We start from the raw sequence: 18624 nt of genomic DNA, 5'->3' as shown, positions 1-18624 counted from the left end.
ATAACCTTAGGCAAGTCATTTAGATCCCTGAGCCTTAATTGCTTCATCAATCAAATAAAGATGATATACCAGTTGTACCTATTTCACAGTTATTGTTCGGATTAAAGGAGATAATGTATGTAAGATGCTTTGTAACTTTTTAAGTGTTATATAATTGTTGCTTTTTGTTGTGGAATAACTTTATTTCAGTTATGACAAAACACTTAAGTATCCTTGTGGCAGCTCTGTAGTAAAACAAGTTGAGTCACAAGCAATTCATTTTATAAATGAGTAAACTGGTAGGTTCAGGAACTATCAGTAAATATTATACCTAAAAAAGAATGAAAGCATTTCCAGCTCCTTAATCATAAGATCTAGTTATAAAACTCACCTGAAAATATCTTCTTACCTACATGTAGGCAAAGTGAAATTTTCTTCAGTTTTGTATGGCCTTTTCTGTTTTACCTCTGCTGAGGGCCTGGAAATCAGAGTAGACCCAACTACCTAGAAAAATAACAAAGCAAATATAGGATTTTAAACCGCCAGTAAACCTTCATCTGAAGAATACTGTCATCCGAACTACGATATCTCTGTAATCCGTAGCCAAATGCTCTGGGTTCACACAAACTGGGTCCCATCCTGAGGGCTTAATTCCTCAGGGTCAAATTGATCCTTTATTCATTGCCCCCACCTGTATTGATCCTAGAAAGTCTCTAAAACAAAACTTAGTATGGCTTATATCCAAGGGTTAACAGACATGAGTGGCAGCATTCTCATAGCCTGCATAGATATTCAGTGTACCAGATAATTATTTAGTATAAGACAACCTTCATTTCACACCATAGAAAATACATAGGATGCTAAGTACTCATAGGAATCCATGAAAAATAAATACAAAGTTGTAAACTGTTCAACCCATTAGCACCCTGTGGAGGGGAATTGAACTTGCAGTTATTGTGAGGACGACCTTCTGTCCTTCTAGTCAAGTCCCACACAGTTCATCCAAAACTTGTAATTGCTTTCCTGTAGTTTAGACCCCCTCTGAAATATTTTGGAGCTTGCTAAATAAGTAAACTCCATTTTTGTCACACCTTTACTGTACAGGTAACTTTTACTGGCTTTATTCTCCAAGTAAAATACCAAGTAGGAAAAATATGGACTGTATTTTTCCTTCTCCTAATAATAAGTTACATCAGGAAATCTTATCTTTCTAGAATTCCTATTGCCCTAATTAATGCTCAAGGTTAGAAACTTCTTTTTTTGGTGAGGCATTTGGGGTTAAGTGCATTGCCTGGGGTCACACAAGCTAGTAAGTGTCAAGTATCTGAGGCCGGATTTGAACTCAGGTCCTCTTGACTCCAGGGCTGGGAATGCTGCCCCAGAAACTCTTAGAAAGGTAAAGAACAAGATCTCAAGAGTTAAGAGCTCTACTTTTATAGGCCACAAAGAAGGGTGGCAGATTCTTCAGTCAGTCACTAGAAGATTAATATGTCACATCAGTTTGGTTGAGCAACTCCAATTTGATCAGGGCCTAAAAATAACCCATACCTTATAATTTTATCAAGTTGATTGGAGAACCTGCTCCACTTGATCATTCTGCCCTAATCACTTCCTCTTAGACTTATCTATCCACATCTCATTACAACCTCACGAACAGTTGGCTCTATCAAGTCAGTCTGTTTATAGTTCCGCAGATCCCTTAGATGTAGTCCAGCCTCTGTTCATGTGTTGTTGCCCCTGCTAAAAAGTAGCCTTTCTTGTTTGCTCACATTCCCATCTCTTCTTTTAAAGACCTTAATTCTTTTAAAATTATTTTAAGTTAAGTCCAAAATTGTTCTTTTCCAAAACCAAGCTATTGCCTTGCTGTTGGTTTAAAATAGGACTTTGAGATTTATGCTTCACTAGAGCAAGAAAATATGCTTTGTAGCCAGGTAGCTTAATATTTTTAGGGAATCCAAACTTCCCCCTCCCTTCCTTTAATGATTTCTTCAGGCCATAAATAACCTGGACAATTAGGGAAGTCCACCCCCTGGGCTTCGCTGACCTAGATTTAGGAAGAAAAAAGGCTTAATGAAGATGCCCAGCAAAGAATTTGAACATTCAAGGAGTTTGGCATTTCCCTTGGGCAGCTTCTATATTGATTGTTTTGTAAATAATTTCTGTGGCTAGGGAAAACATTTTGATGTTCCTGTGTTTTGCATGAAGTGTGTTAAAAAGACTGTTATCTAACTAAAATATTATTGTGTACATACCTTCATCCAGGAGAGATGATTAAGTACAAATTATTTATAACTGGTTTGCTGCTGCTACAACTCAGTTTTATCCTTTATTTTTCCTAAAAATGTTTTACATCACTATCAATTGGTTACAAAGGAACAATGCAAAACGATCTATGAAATAAATTTTAATTTTTTTTCTCAGGCTATATCATCTATATACACTTAATTTGTAGTCAGAATTATTTCTGATAGGTGCTCTTTTTTATGCTGTCTGAGATTAGTTAAGTGAAAAGTAAGACCAGGAAGAGGAAATACATACTGAGTTTTCTGCGTGCACAGAGATATTCTGACTTTATACTATAATTTTATGCATAGATTGGACTCTAGATATTGTCAACTACCAGAAACCGTGAGAATTATACTTTGTTTGAGACATTATGACATTCAGAACAGTTCTGTGTTTACCTAATGTATAAAATCTGCCTGTAAAATGTCAACAGCATCTCTCCTTATACAGAAAGATGTTGATGATCAGTGAAAAGAAAAAAAAAAAAAGTGGCTTACTGAAATTCTCCAATGCTCCACAATAGACCTATGATCTCATCTCTCCAACCATACAGATTGCAATCCAGAATCATAGGATTTGAGCGTTGGAAAAAACATGAATAAATGGCTATCTAGTCTATCCCATCCCAAAAGGAATCCATGCTATAACAAATACTTGACAGGTACTCATCCAGACTCTGCTTGAAAATGTCCAAGAAAGGGACCACCTCTCAGTCCATTCTGCTGTTATATAACTCTTAATTATTGGGATAATTTTCCCAACATCAGGTCTATATTTGTTTCTTTGCATTTCTCCTGGTTCTGCACTCTAAGGCTAAACAGAGCAAGTTCAATCCCTCTTATGTATGTCAATGTTTCACATACTCTAACACAGCAGTGTCCCTCCCCCCCCCCTTTTCTTCTTTAGGCTTACCAAGCCCTGCTCCTACAATTGATACTCGTAACTTTGACATAAGGCCCTTCACTATCCCATTTACCCTCCTTTGGACACTAACTTAAGGTTGAGTACAGAGGGACTATCACCTACTTAAAGGGGTTTTTAAATTTAATCAAATTGTTGGGGAGGAGTGTGGAAAATACTGCCTTCGTATATCCCCCCAAATTAGAAACTATAAGCAGTAAACGTAAAGAAGGAAGAAGATTAACAGCTGGGATAACTACAGATTTATAGGAGATAAAAGCCAAGGAAAGAGCAAAATAAAGTCTTTAATGTTTATATAAAAATACCCAAAGTTTGGGCAACAAGAAAACTTACAGGTCCTAACACAAGGAGGCAAATTTGACCTGATTAAAAATCACTTGCACTTAGTGGGTTAAACTTATGACTGGACTCTGGCTTTGGATGAGAATGTAAAAGGCTGGTGGGGAGTTGGGGAGTAGCGCCATATATAAAGGCAGTATACTCGTGAGGAAATCTAAACATCAGAGTAGGGAAGCATGACAGAGAGCATGGGTTAAGTTTTTACCAGATTTCAGACATATTACAAAGTGAAAGTTGCCAAAACTGATTGATATTAAAACCAATTAGACCAATAGAACAGAGATTCCCCCAAGTAGAATAAGAATCCTGCAGTTAGTTACTGTTTGGTGGATTAGAAATAACACACACCAAGGAAATTTGGTTGGATTTCAAAAGCATTTGTTAAGCATCTACCATGCTTAAGGCATGTTGTGCTAGGCACTGGAGGTGCAAAGACAGAAATAACAAACTGTCCTGTCCCTTAAGGAATTTCTGTTTTACTGAGGGATACTAAAGTATACTGATAGGTAAACAAAAGAGTGAGAACACTAACAAATAGGATCAGATAAGACATGAGGTAGGAGATGGTAACTTAAGTCATGCTATAAAAGAAACCTAATTTGATCCTCACAGTAATAATAGGGAGCTTCTGAAATTTATTATATGAGGACATCGAATTGGTCATACCTAGACTTTAGGATAGGCTGGATTGGAGAGATGCTGGAAGCAGGGAGATAACTTAGGAAACTATTACAGCAGTTAAAGAGCACAGTGATAAAGACCTGGACACAGGCAGGGTCAGCATGGGGAAGTGAGAAGGGATCATTTAATAAATGTTATGGTGAAAAATGATTAATAGCATATAGAAGAATGAACCTAAACTCATTTCCAGTACTATGCTTAAACTGTACTAATGTAAGTCTATAGTCTCGTTGTTGAGTACTTCTTTGTAATCCTGTGTGCCTATTGTCCATGCCCTTCCAGAATTCTACAGAGAGGTCCCCTAAAAGTAGTAGAGCCCTACATTGAGGTCTCTTGGTATTATATGGGTAGCAGTTCATCATATAGGCTTTCCATTTGTCATCCCTCACTCTATAAATGACCAGCAAGCCATCTCCAGTCTTGACATGTCTTGCCACTGGGTTTCTATAACTCTGGAGGAGAGAGTGAGGCGATGACTTTGCTTGGCTCTGCCTCACTTAAATCCAATTGACTTGTAAATCAAAATATCACCCTCATGACGTCATTGGTCCTTTTTGAGAATAAGGATGAACAAGGAACAACAATAACATGGACAGCTGGATCACTTTTTTTGTGCCTTGTGTACCTTCCTTGTTGGTAATACACTGGCCAGTTTGCAGCTCTGCACTGTCCTTTACATGATCTACAGTTTTTATTATTTGGAGATTTGGTATTCCGTATTTCAAAGCCATAGAGCATCACTATAAAAAAAAATTTGTGTTTTAAAATTTGGGGTTTGTGAAGAATATACTTAGGTCATTACAAGTACTATATAGTTCCACAAATTACCTGTACTTTTCTGGGCCCGATTTATTGTCCATCTGCAGTGCCAGTTGAGGATATGTGTATTGATGGGCCAGCTGCTTGTCAAGACAATAGTCTTTACTCTTTACACTCTTGGTTTTGCCCTTGTGAATAATTAGGATAAGCTCAGGTGAGTGATTAAAGAAGTGATTTAGTAATTCTGGAGTTTGATGCAGTCAGCACAATGTCGTCTGCAAACAGGGGCATCTGGAGGATCTCATCACCTAGAAAGAATTCCTCTTCCTGTCATATACTATAAAAATAAAGAGTTAAACTTTTTAAAAAACTAAAAGTGAATGGAATGCTATTACCTCTTCTAGCTGAGAAGTCATCAGTTTATGAATACTGAAGAAAATGACATTATCAGAGATTAGATGAATATATTCAAATATATTAAAATTTAAAGCTTCCTGCTATATTTGGTGTTTTCTCAGATATAGTAATGAATTTCTGACATATAAGAGCAATTCCTAAGTGGTGTGGAAAGGGGAATGCATAAACATCACAGGAGACCCAGTAATGAGAAAATTGTCATTAATTTCCATTGATCTACTAAAGATACAATTGATATGTGGCTGCTGAAAAATTTGACAAGATACCTACTAGAAGTGGCAAGAAAAGTTAGTAGTGTTTTCTGTTTGACTTTTTTGACCTCCTAAGGCAGACCTGTACAACTTGGCAGGAGGTAGGAGCCAAAATTAAAATAGACTAAACTTCTTCAGGCCACAGATAAGTTTTTAGTGGCTCACTTTCCAAGTAAAGATATAATTAAAACTATATTTTTAAAAAGGGAAATTTTAATTAATACCAATTAATTATACTTATTACTTAAGATTTTATTCATCATGAAATCACATTAATGTTTAAAAATTACTTTGCTAAGTGGTACAAGTTTTAATACATTTTTGAGATTTTCTTATTGTTTACATTTAGTAACAACCAAAAACACAACAAAAAGATCCAACTCTCGGGGCAGCTCGGTTGTGCAGTGCATAGAGCACCAGACCTGGAGTCAGGAGGACCTGAATTCAAATCTGGTCTCAGACCAGACACTTGACACTTAACTAGCTGTGTGACCCTGGGCAAATTACTTAACCCCATTGCCTAGCAAAAAAAAAAGATACAACTCTCGCAACTCTCAGACTAGAGACAGACTGACAATGGTTAGTTGCCACAGGTCATGTGACAAAACAGGAGAGAGTGCACAAGTGGCAACCCACTGCCAAGTTACGTGACAGGCACAATAGTGACTGGGGGAGGCAAGTTAAGCAGGGCACAGACAAAGCACTCGTTCCATCTTTACTTTTACATCCTCTGCATTTTTCACAGGCTACCTGAAATTCTCTGGTGGGCCACAAGTTTATGTTATACAGGCCTGCCCTAAAGTCATGGAAAATATAGACCTAACTAAGTATCACAGACACTTGGTGGGATGAAATTTATGATCAGATTTTGGCTTTGAGTAGGTTATCTTATTAATCCATAGCCTTATGGAAAGAAAATATTTTAGAGTTTGTCTTTGCCAGGAATTCATGGCCAGCAACTGATTGATATTCTCCTCTAAACTTAGCTAGACTGGTTCTCGGAAGGCAGATTCTGAGCTGGTCCCAGATTTAGAAGGGGCAGAGCAAGCTAGATTCCATCCTTCAGGAAATTGGAAAGCTCTTTTAATGAGTCCAGACTTGTAGAAACAAATATCCACTTTTATAATACCATTATTGTGTGATTTTTAACTGCAAGACATGGACAGCCTCTCGATAACTGAAAATGAGTTGTGCACAGAAGGCAATGGAGAAGCACACGATGGAAGATTAATAGCTTTAAGCTATTAAAGCTTAAAACCACAGTAAGACTTTCGGGACATCCTGTGTAACAAATAAAAAACTTCAGAGAAGACAGGAATAAAATTTCATAAGGGACATTTTCACCAAGAGATGGGTGGGGTTATGTGGCAAGGGATGATAGATAGCTTGAGGACTTCATTGGTATCCTCCTAGTGTCAGGAGAAAGTGAAAAAAGTTAGCAGCCCATCATACAAATTTTTTATGAAATTTATCCTGTGGTTAATTTATGAGAGAATATAAAAAGGAGTTGTACAGAGTCATCAGACATGAATGAGTTGTGTGTTGGGAGGAAACATCCAAAATGATAACCTCCTAGATCCAGCTGAATACTCCTAGATAAGAATGGAAAGAATGCTGGACTTGGGAGTCAGGAGGGACCTGGTTTCCAATCCTACTTCTGATGATAGCTATTCAGCCCTGGACAAGTCTCCTAACTTCTCTCAGTCTCACTTTCCTTATGTGATTTCTGTGGCACTCAATTCATGTGGTTATTTGGGGTTCAAAGAAGATAACATAAAACCTTAAAGAGTTGTGTTAATTTTTTTTGTAATGTGAAGTCCCTGAGAGACCTGAACCTTTAAAAATTTTAAAAATTCTCTCTTTTCACCCTCTCCCAAGAAATGTTAGATATCATATTTACACGCAGTAATGTCAGCTTTTTCTAGTATATAACCAAAATACTTAAAACTTTACACTGAGAATGTCATTTAAAGGTTGCTTGCTCTGCCTTCCTTTTTATCTAACCTTTTCTAACTCTGCTGAAGGTCTTTGTAGAAAACAAATTAGGTAATATTTTGGTCCTCTGTCAAGATGAACCCTTGCTTATAGAATTAATTACGAGGTTGACTCTCCATTTACACTCTTTTACTTTTCCCTTTGGGTTTTTCTATTGAATTGAAGTAGATTACAACTGGCAAAATTCAGTAAAAACTCAATAATGCACATTAATTGGGGAAAATTAAGTTTTTATTATAGAATTTTTTAAAACAGTACAATTATGTGATGTTCAGGTATATATAGTAACTTGAACTTGCCAAGTAGAGGTTAGAGTACTTTAATAAATAAATATAAGAATTATTTTAAATCATACATTGTTGATAAATAAGTATTTCTGAAGTATTTAAAGTTTCTTGAAAATAGTTCTAGGTAATTTTAATTTACCTGGTGATTTTGCTTGCGCTATGAATTTGGACTTTCTATGAGGAAAAGATTTCCTAAAACAAAGGTTAATGACAACCAGAGTATCATAAATCTCAAATTAGTTGCAATTGGCTAGCTTGCAGAAGTAGGGAACCTGGTAGAAGTTGCTATACAAAAAAAACAGTGTACAATTGCTTAATCTAACAATTTTTCATCATTTTTGACAGGTTTCCAATAGGATGTACTTAAAAGAATCATATTATTAGTTATATCACTGATATGAGTTATATAATCCATACCATTTAGTAAGAAGTACATTTATCATTTTTATTCATGGGGTACCTCATATGTCTTGATAAGCATTTTTAGGAAATTCTTTTAAACTATATTACCTTATTATTTTGTTAAAGTCATTTTCCTTATATACTTAGGAAACTGTTAGTTTAAAGGAAAAATATTCTGTTAAATTCACATATCTGGTGCTTTTTAATATTTAGTTTTTATAATTGTTTTGCTTTTTGAAAGAATTATTGAAACAATAAATGAAATACAGTGCTTTATAATATTTTATCTTTGTCGCTTGAGGAGGAATAGCATAGTTGTTTATTTCTGGCATTTGTAGCGAACTGACTTTGAATAAGTCTTTACTTGAATTTCTAATTTAAGCTAAAACACCTTGTAAAAGCACCCACATCTGTACTGCTGTGTTCTTTGTTTTTTTCTAGCTCATCCGTAGGTTATTTGCAGCCTTTAGGATCAGATCAGTTACAGTTTCCTCAAACGTCTTCGCCATGCAATTCCCAGCAACTTCAAAGCCACCAGTGTGCAGGTATGGAAACATAACTGAATATCTTTTCACATTTGAAAAAGAAAAACTAAATGAAGTGCATTAAAATTCTAGAAAACCCATTGTTCATTGCCTAGAGTGTATCTTGAGGGACTGAAGCATTTTAATCGCCATCTGCCAGAATCTTTCTCTTCCTTTAAAATTCACCTTGATTACTACCACCTCCATGAAATTTTCTCTTTCTCTCTCTCTCTCTCTCTCTCTCTCTCTCTCTCTCTCTCTCTCTCTCACTATATTTATATCAGGTCATGTCCCCCACTTCCAGAATATGTATGTGACTATGAGCAGTGACTATTTTTTTCATCTTTCTAACCCTAGCACCTAACTTACTGCTTTACAATGGGTAACTGTTTAATAATTATTGGCTGAATTAATCTGAATATATAATAAGAAATGTATAAATTTAAATACAATTAGTGGTGCCATCTAAATCACTCTTAACACTTTAAAGCCATTCGTATTTTGTTACATCCCATATTCGTACACAAAGAATGTGCCTATCACTGCACCCATTCTAGTTAACTATGCAACATATCTGATAACTGATGTCAACATTCATCCAAACCCAATTTTTATAAACTTAATCAGCCCCTGAAAATAGTAACTTAGGATAGCAGCCTCTCCAAGGGCACCATTCACTATTGTTGCTTCTATAACTTAGCAACATGAATACCTGGAAGCAGAATTTAGACTAGAAATGTAGGCATTACCCTCTCCCCTCTTCATCTACACTCATGTACAAATCTATGAATACGTTTATTTATAATGATGAGAAGAGTAAGCCAGAAGAGAGAGAAAAAAAAAAATTAGATAGTGTTTGGGGTTTTTTTTGTTTTGGTTTGATTTTGTTTTAGTTTGGTTTTTTTAGAAAGTGTTTAAATGGTGAGTGAGACAAAGGAAAATACGGTCCAGAAAAATTAGTTAACTTTACCAAGATCACAAGAAGTTAATAGTAGAGGCAGGATCCAATCTCTCCTTGGCTTAATGATCCTTTTTTTAAGTTTCTCATTTTTTTTTGTCTTTACAACTGGTGGTGTATTTAACACTGACCATAGCAAACTTAATTTCAGGTTTATTTTATTAAAAAGTGTATTTGAATAACTATTTAAAAGACGTTTAATAATGAAACTTTACAGATCACTCATTGCCTGCTGGATACTCCCACCTATATGTCCCAAAAGTAGTTCATGCTAAATATGTCCAGAACCCTAAACCTACCTCATCATCTTTCCCCTAAACTATATTCCTTCTCTTAACTTCCCTATTTCTGTCAAGGACACCACCATCATCCTAACCATGCCTGAAATACTATCTTTCTCCCATTACAATTCCCAGATTCCTAGCTTCCTTCAAAGCATAGCTCAGATGTCCTCAGCTTCAGGAGGCCTCTCTTACCTCTCCCTTCCACTGACATTCGTGCTCTCAAATCCTTTTCCCCAAAAATATTATTTTGTATATATGTATTTATCATTGGTCATGTTATTTACCCCCAGTAGAATGTAACTTCCACGAGGGCAGGAACTGTTTCCCTTTGACTTCCTATCCTCAAGCATCTAGCACAGTGCCTGGCATAAAACTGACATAGTAAATAAATGTTAAGTGAATGAATGAACATTTGTTAAATTGAGGGTAAAGACTGTTTCATTTTTTTGTCTTTGTGTCCACAGCACCTAATGTAGTACCTTCTTAGTATTTGTGCAACTGAATTGAATATTTTTTTTAATATTGCCCTTTTGGGTCTTACAGTAAAATAATGGGCGATGCTTTAAAATTACCATACTTACAATGAACATTCTATTTTTTAGGGTAAACATGACTTTTATCTGCTTCATCAATTTTACTTTCTCTTACCGAACACATTCTGTTAATAATTCTTATTATCTACAATTAAATAACAGCATTTAAGTACATTTTGTTCTGAAATTTAAATTTTTGCCCTAGTTCCAATTTTTTTAATGTAAGCAAAACGTGAAAATGAACATTATGCCAAGAGTTGTCCTTTTGTTTTGTAGCTGTACCGCCATCTGGTGGAGGAGTGGTCATGATGCAGTTAAATATACCAAACAGTTCTCAACCTCGGGCCCACTCACCCCCTCAGTGGAAACAAAACAAATACTACTGTGATCATCAAAGAGGACAAAAGTCAGTAGAATTTAGCAATTTAGAAAATGTCGTCCAGGTAATTTTACTGTTCGTTGTTCCTGATGATGCTAACTTTGTAACATAAAGTGTTTACTGCATAATAATAAATAACCTACTTCTTATGGATCTTTACAGTTTACAAAGCACTATATATCATCTCATTTGCTGTAACAATTCCTGACATATATTGTAAAGGGATGTTTCCAAAATTAACAATCTATGGCCATTTTTCTCATGTTTTAGATACTTTCACTACTTAAACTTCTGATCTTTCCATGTCTTTTCTTGTCACGTTTTAGTTACAGCACAGCCCTCAACTTAGTAGCCCGGTAACCTCACCAGCCCAGTCACCAGCACCAGCTCAGCTCTCCAATATGAAAAATATTTGTCCCACATTAGCACCTCTTTCCATCGTACCCCAGTTTTCTAGACCTTTTGTCCCTGGACAAGGTAAGTCTTTGATCATGAACAAGTAGTTATTGCCTTGGATAACTTAAAGTTTACCATGACCAAATAATTTGTTGTTTATTTCATTTCTACTTCTGTTTCTCCAGGACCTCATTTTCCAATGTAATAGTACCCCGGTCTAGTCCCCTAACCTACTTTAATAGGCAAAGATGCACCAGGAAAAGAGTAACTTAGAGTAAATAAAGAGGCAAGAGTTCCTCTGTACTCTACCCTCATCAGACCATATCTTGGAGTATTGTGTTCTGGGCACCCCATTCAGGAAGGCTGTTGATAAACTAGAGAGTATCCAGAGGAGGGCAGTGAGAATGATTAAGGGCCTTGAGTCCATGTCATCTGAGAACATGTTGCTGGAACTGGAAATGTTTGGCATCAAAAGGAGAAGGAAGTCCTGGGGGTGCCCAGCATCAGGGCCGTGGTGATCTTCTTTTAAGTATTCAAAGGATCGCCATACAGAAGAGGAATTAGACTTGTTTTGTTTGTCCCCAGATAACAGAATCAGGAGCAATGGATAGAAGCTGTAAAGAGGCAAATTTATCCTTGTTGTCAAAGATGTTCTAACAGTTAGGGCACACCCCAAGTGTCCAAGGCCACTGAGTCTGTCTTAGGAAGTAGTGGGTTTCCCTTCCTTCTAGGTCTCTGAACAGAGGCTGGGTGGCCACTTGTCAGATGGGTTATGGCACGGCTACCTTTTCAGGGAGAGGTTAAACTAGACAGTCACTGAGGTTCCCTCCAACTCTAAAATTCTGATTCCAAAGTTCATCAAGTAGACCCTGAATCAATTTAATCTTTGTCCACCTCCATGTACTTTCTCACTAAAAATCAGAAATGACTTCGTTGTTTTAAAACATCTTCTTTGATATATCACATCATATGCCTAGTATTATTTTTAGAGATGGAGGAAGACAATCCTGGGTTTTGTGCCCTAGAAAGTGTGCCATTCTTACCAGACAGTGAAAGGAGGCCCTTTTTTCTTATGTTTGGAATCTGTTGTCCTAAAGCAATATATTCAGATTATGACTCTTTCATATACAAACTGACATTCTTTAAGACTTCTTATCCCTATATTAGAATAATCTATTCTGATTTTGTGTGATTCCATAGTCACAGAATTCTGCCACTGTTTCTTAACTGCATTCTTCAGGAGAGGCACCAGGATGTAGTGGATAAAATAACCAGCTTCAGAATCAAGAAGACCTGGGTTCAGATCCTGCTCACAGATTGACTGGTCAACCCTGGGCAAATCACTAAACTTATACTCATCATGTCCAGAACTGAACTTAGTTTCTTTCCCCAAAAATCCTACCCCCGTTCAAACTTCTCTGTGACTGTTGAGGGTACCATTCTTGACCTTCATTCTCTCACCTCCCATATCCAAACTGTTGCCAAGACTTGTACATTTCACCTTTGCAACATCTCTCAAATATTCCCCCTTCTCTCTTCTGACACTGACACCAGTCTGGTGCAATCCCTCTTTGCCTCATTCTTGAGCAATTGCAATAGCCTGCTGGTTGGTCTGCCTGCCTCAATTCTGTCCCCACTGCAATCCATTGTTCATTCAGCTGTCAAAGTGATCTTCTGAAGGGCATGTCTGATGATGTCATTACCCTCCTCAGTAAACTCCAGAGATTCTGTATCTCCTCCAGGATCAAACACACACACACACACACACACACACACACACACACACTCTCTCTCTCTCTCTCTCTCTCTCCCCCTTTCCAGCCTTATAGCTTCCTCCTCACAACTTACTCTTCATTACAGTGACACTGGCCTCCTTGCTGTTCCTAAAACAAACCACTCCATCTCCCAAGGGACTCTGGGCATTTTAAGCACTGACTTGAAATGCTCTCCCTCCTTATCTCCTCCTCCTGGCCTCCCTGGCTTCCTTCCTATCCCACCTAATATCCTGACTTCTACAGGAAACTTTTCCTGAAGCCCCATAATTCAAATGCCTTCCCTCTGTTGATTACTTCCAATTTTGTCCTGACTGCATTGTATTTGTACATACTCTTTTGCATTTTATCTTCCTCATTAGCCTATGAACTCCTCAAGTGCAGGGACTGTCTTTTGCCTTTCTTTGTATCACCAACGCTTGGCACAGTGCCTGGCACAGAGTAGGAGCTTAATATTTATTTACTGTGACTGCCTGATTAACTTTTCAGTGTTCCCACACACTTTCCAAGTGTTGCAGAGCAGATGCCATTCTGCCTGGGTCTAGGGAGTTCCTTTTACAGATAACACAGATCCAGTCCAAAAAAGAATTCACCTTCAGATACTTCGTCCAGTAGTTTTGTGAATTTTCCTGAAACTTTGTCTATTTCTTCTTTAAATCATAGTCATTGTTTCAAAAAAAAAAATCATTCTGACCCTTAGGTAAGTCTTTTCTAACTTTGATTTTAAGTATCTTCAATATGTTCAAAAACTACAGCCTCACTGTTCCTGCCCCCAAGTTGTTACCTAGCCAGCAACTATGCCCCTCTGGCCTGAGCTTGCCTGTGTGTGTTCTTCAACCAGAGCTGCAGGACTAGTGGGGTAGAGACTAATAGATCATGGCTATTGAGTACTGTCAATGAGCTGCATAGCTACTATTTCTGTAATAACCAGGGAGGAACAGGCATCTCTGACAGAGTGAAGAATTTATACCATGTTTTTCCTTATGTTTTTTCCCCTCTTTATTTACTCTAACTTATTTCTCCCTCCAATATTACGGTGCTTTTTCTATCAAAAAATATCTTCCCTTGTTTTAATTAGAAAGCTGGGAAATGGTATTACAATCTAAAAAGGAAAAATAGAAAAAAAAATTCTTATTGCTTTCCAGGTGATTCCAGATATCCATTACTTGGCCAACCACTGCAATACAACCCTCCTTCTATTCTGCATGGACATATTCCGAACCAACAGGTGGGGAAGAGAGTTGCTTAGCCCAGGCAGGGTAGGGGTAGGAGGGGTGCAGGGAGGCGAGTGTGGAGGCAGCTCAGTGCAAATTTACTGCTCATGGGTAACAGCTTGAAGTATAGCCTTACCATGTGGTGGGGACCCAGAGTAATACTCCTATGAAGAATATCATAGGGGATGGCATTAATAATAGGGAAAGAAAGAAGCTGCCCTTCCACTAAGACAGGGGTGGGAAGGAAGACCTGGATTTGAATGGAAGGAATATAATTTCTACTTCTTATTTTCCCAAATGATTTATAATCCAAACTTCATTTAGATCTACTGTACCCATTCCTAAGTTTGCATTATTTTTAAACATTAAGAACATACACTTTTTCTGAAAAATTGGTATTTTTTGTAACGACCTATTTCTGACTCTTCAGTGTCAGCCTGGAAGCAGGCATGGAAATCGAGGAAGAAAACAAGCTAAAAAGGCTGCTTCCACTGACCTTGGCGCAGGAGAAGCAGGTAGATCATTTGGGGGCAATTGGGCATAATTTTGTTGTTGCTGCCTGGTGAAGCAGTCATTAAAAGAGACGATCCCAAAATAACCTTGCTGAAGTAATTAGGACAAGTATCACCATATTGGTCTAAAAACAAGCAATTTATTTCCCAAAATCTGACTTGTAAAAACTTTAACATTGGTGTTATTTTTCCTCACATGACTACATTCATCCTTGCAAAGAGATTTCATTTTACAGCTATGGACTCTGTTTGGGAATGGACTATATTTGAACCAATATGGTATAAGGGTTTTACAGATGAGGAAACATATATAAAGAATAAATGACTTGGCCAGAGTCACAAATCTGGCTTATTTAATTTAATGAAAGAACAAGGCTTTAGATCTCCTGACTCAACTCCTATATACATACATACACATATATAGATAGATAGATAACTTGCCCAACATAATTGGCTTCTTTGTAATTCTATGCATTTTATTTTCTGTAAATGTTCCAAGAGTTGCCCACAGGTTTCACTAGACTGCCAAAGGAGTCCATGACCCAGAAAAGATGAAAAATTCCTGGTCTCCAGCATCATCTGTGGCAGAAATGACACTGGCAGCTGAGTCGGTGCCCTTAGCATGATGTATGACAGCACTGAGCAGGATTGATATAAAATGATGGCTTTCATTGGGTGACTTTGCAATTATACATAAATGTATATGTACATATATAAATAATGTATGTGTATATGTGTATATATAGGAATGATTGATTAACTTAGAAAATCAGATCATTCTCATGATCAGAATTTGTGTTCAGCAGTCTTCTCTACATTTGGTAACAAAAACACTTTAATTCTATAATTTTCTTATTGCAGCTGTTGGAAAGGTCTTAGAAATTACTGAACTACCTGATGGGATAACCCGTGTAGAAGCTGAGAAGCTTTTTGGAGAACTCTTTAAAATTGGTGCCAAGATCCGCTGGCTCCGGGATCCCCAGTCTCAGACACCGCTGCGCCACCATTCTCTTTACTGTGGCAGTGGAGATGGCACAGTGAAGACAGAACAATCTAAACCTAGTGACTTGGCCTCCACATACACAGTTCTAGCAACATTCCCCTCCATTTCAGCTGCCCAAAATGCATTGAAGAAACAAATTAACTCAGTTAACAAGTTTAAGCTGAGGACAAGCAAGAAGCGCTATGACTTTCATATCCTAGAAAGGGCAAGTTCTCAGTAGCAGATCTACTACTGGACCGTCAGCCTTTATGACACCTCTGTCTTCTGCCGTCCTTGATTAGCTTGATGTTTGGAGCTTCTATTAACATTATGGAGGCTCCTGGGACAATTGGTCATGGTGTGATAGCATTCGAAGAAAGGCCAGTGATCCAGTAAGGGGGACAGAAAGAGATACACAGTCGACCCCAAATGACCAGAATTCATACCAACCTGATACAGAGTAGCAGCTTTCTCTGAGAAATGCTGTTAAAATGCCGCTAACTTTTATAGTTGTTTTGTTTTATATTTCTGAATTCTTGTATCAGATCCAAAGCTCTATTGTACAGCAAATTTTTCTTCACAACAAATAGCCGTATTGGAAGCTGAATTTCTTCTCCTTTTTGCAGCCAGGACACTGTGACCTCTCTTGGATGTGGGAAGGATGCAAGAAGTAGACTATCTGAGCCAAAACTATTCGTTCTTTTTTTCTTGGTGGGTGAATGAGAAGAATCCTCACATAGAAGATTCCTGTTCCTCTGAATTTCCAACCACACATTTTTCAGTAATGATAGAATTTGTTCACAAAGTCCTTTCCTTATTCAATATATTCAGACAATGTGAATGTTAATTGTAAATAAATTATGTTCTTAACTCATTTTAATCAAACCATTTAGCAGAGAGATTCTCTAAGGGGAATAGGAATCCTTCTTAAACAGGAAGAAAGTAAACTAAAATCATTTCTATTTTTCTTTTTTTTTAAGTCAGAGAGTAAAAATGATGAATCTTAAATATATGTCCCCCAGATAACTGTGCCACTTATTTGCCTTCCCCTCCATATGGATCTTATCTCTGGTCACTGTAAGGAAATACATTTGTCAAGTGCTAGAAAATCCTTCAATGGTTTAAATTTGTTTTCATTGTTTGCAGAGAATCACTGGACATCAAAGATTCATTGCACTGCAGAACGAGAAACCTTTTTTTCAATTTCTGTGTAATTTGCAAGGCTGTACAATGTGTGCTGATGCAAGCCTTTTTCAGTTCAGAAGAATAAATGTTTACAAATATAAAAGTACTGTGCATTTTAATGAGGATAGCCATAACCTCCTAATAGCATTAATGAATCTAATTTTTATAAAACATATGCCATACATTTTGGAAACTACCTCAAAAATCATCTTTTTCTTGTTTCTTTGTATGTCATTTAAGTATCACCTCCTGCAATATGATTCATGTAACTTCTTGTCCTCAGCAAATGAATTCTAATCAAAAGTGGAAAATTACAGGGCTTCCTCAGTGCTCCTGTGATTCTGTAATAGGAACTCCCTACAGAGGTAAAGGATGCAGTCCAGCCATGCCATTTGCATCCTGTGGTCTCCTCTCCATGTCCTCCCCTATATCTTCCACTAGAAGTACCAACGAGACAGAGTCCATCCATTCATTGTCCCTCATGGTCACTACATAACCACCTCATCTCCTTTTTTGAGTCATAAAATATGTTTAACACCACTTCTATTGTACAGTCCTTTACCAATAAATATACACATGTGCATGCACACACGCACATTTTATCCCCAGTGGGTGTCTTTCCCTTCCCATTTGCGTAGCCTGCAACTTGTAATTCTTCAGATGCTCTCTAGCAACCCAGCGAAAGAACAATATTAAAAAGATAGAAATCGTGTGAAGACCAAAAAAAAATTTTTTTTGTTTTGTTATTTTGTTTTTTGTTTTTAAGAATTTGGTGTTTGCACACAATCTCTTTTGGGTTAATTATTTCATTTGTAAATTATTTGCTCCATTTGTAAATATGTTGACACATGCCTTTTAGCTATTTCACTACTTGTTCTTAAAGTAATTTAGATATCACTAACATAGAAGATCAATTATTGCCCACCCTAACTTCCCTGGGGACTAGTTTGGTTCCAGGCCATTCTAGGGGGTTCAGATTATGAAGTCACATGTTCTTCTCTAGTTCAGAATATCAGATTCATACTATGGCAGGCCTGAGGTGACTCAAACAAACTGACTCACATCTGAGCAGAAGCAGACCTAAATGAAAGGTAGCCCAGAAACTACCTTGATCCCAGGAATCCCTTGAATGTAGACTGATGATAAATATTGACCTCCCAGCATCTAGAGAGTAGGATCTCTAAATGTTAGCTATCATGTATAAACTTGAAATCTTCAAAGGATTTGGAAGGGAACCACTCCAAGAGGAAGGATTTGGAATAAAAATCATGGTAATCATTTATTGATCTTATACTTGCGGGGAACACTTTTATTCCATTCTGTCCTGTATTTGTATGGTCATTTAAGCTCTGACATTAATCTTTCAGTTGCAAGGACAAGAGGTGGGAGCTTAGATAGAAGACAGCAAGAATCATAACTGTAAGGCCAACAAAACAGACTTGAGTTCCCCTATGACCTCCAGCCAGCACATGAGATACATGATTCTGTTTTATTTTAGTACCTTTCTCTGAATATTCTCTTTAATCCCTCTTTCCCAGAGTCAGCCCTTCTGAAAAGTCTTAGGATTA

At 37.2% G+C, this 18624-nt stretch overlaps 1 protein-coding gene across 9 annotated transcripts in view; it reads left to right on the top strand.

Annotated features, from left to right (window-relative positions):
• The window catches only part of R3HDM1 (R3H domain containing 1), a 179849-nt gene extending 162690 nt beyond the window's left edge, over nt 1-17159 (top strand). For all 9 annotated transcript variants that reach the window (XM_027835578.1, XM_027835576.1, XM_027835575.1 and 6 more), the window contains 6 exons: nt 8759-8862; nt 10893-11059; nt 11322-11472; nt 14309-14391; nt 14808-14892; nt 15751-17159. In XM_027835578.1, coding sequence (XP_027691379.1) covers nt 8759-8862; nt 10893-11059; nt 11322-11472; nt 14309-14391; nt 14808-14892; nt 15751-16112 — 952 coding nt within the window. In that variant the 3' untranslated portion in view covers nt 16113-17159. The remainder of the gene's footprint in view (nt 1-8758; nt 8863-10892; nt 11060-11321; nt 11473-14308; nt 14392-14807; nt 14893-15750) is intronic.
• Nucleotides 17160-18624: the final 1465 nt, after the last annotated feature.

The sequence above is a fragment of the Vombatus ursinus genome, unplaced genomic scaffold (genome assembly GCF_900497805.2).
Source record: "Vombatus ursinus unplaced genomic scaffold, bare-nosed wombat genome assembly UNPS02014816.1, whole genome shotgun sequence".
NCBI classification, from domain to species: domain Eukaryota; kingdom Metazoa; phylum Chordata; class Mammalia; order Diprotodontia; family Vombatidae; genus Vombatus; species Vombatus ursinus.
This window is presented reverse-complemented; position numbering and strand designations above follow the sequence as displayed.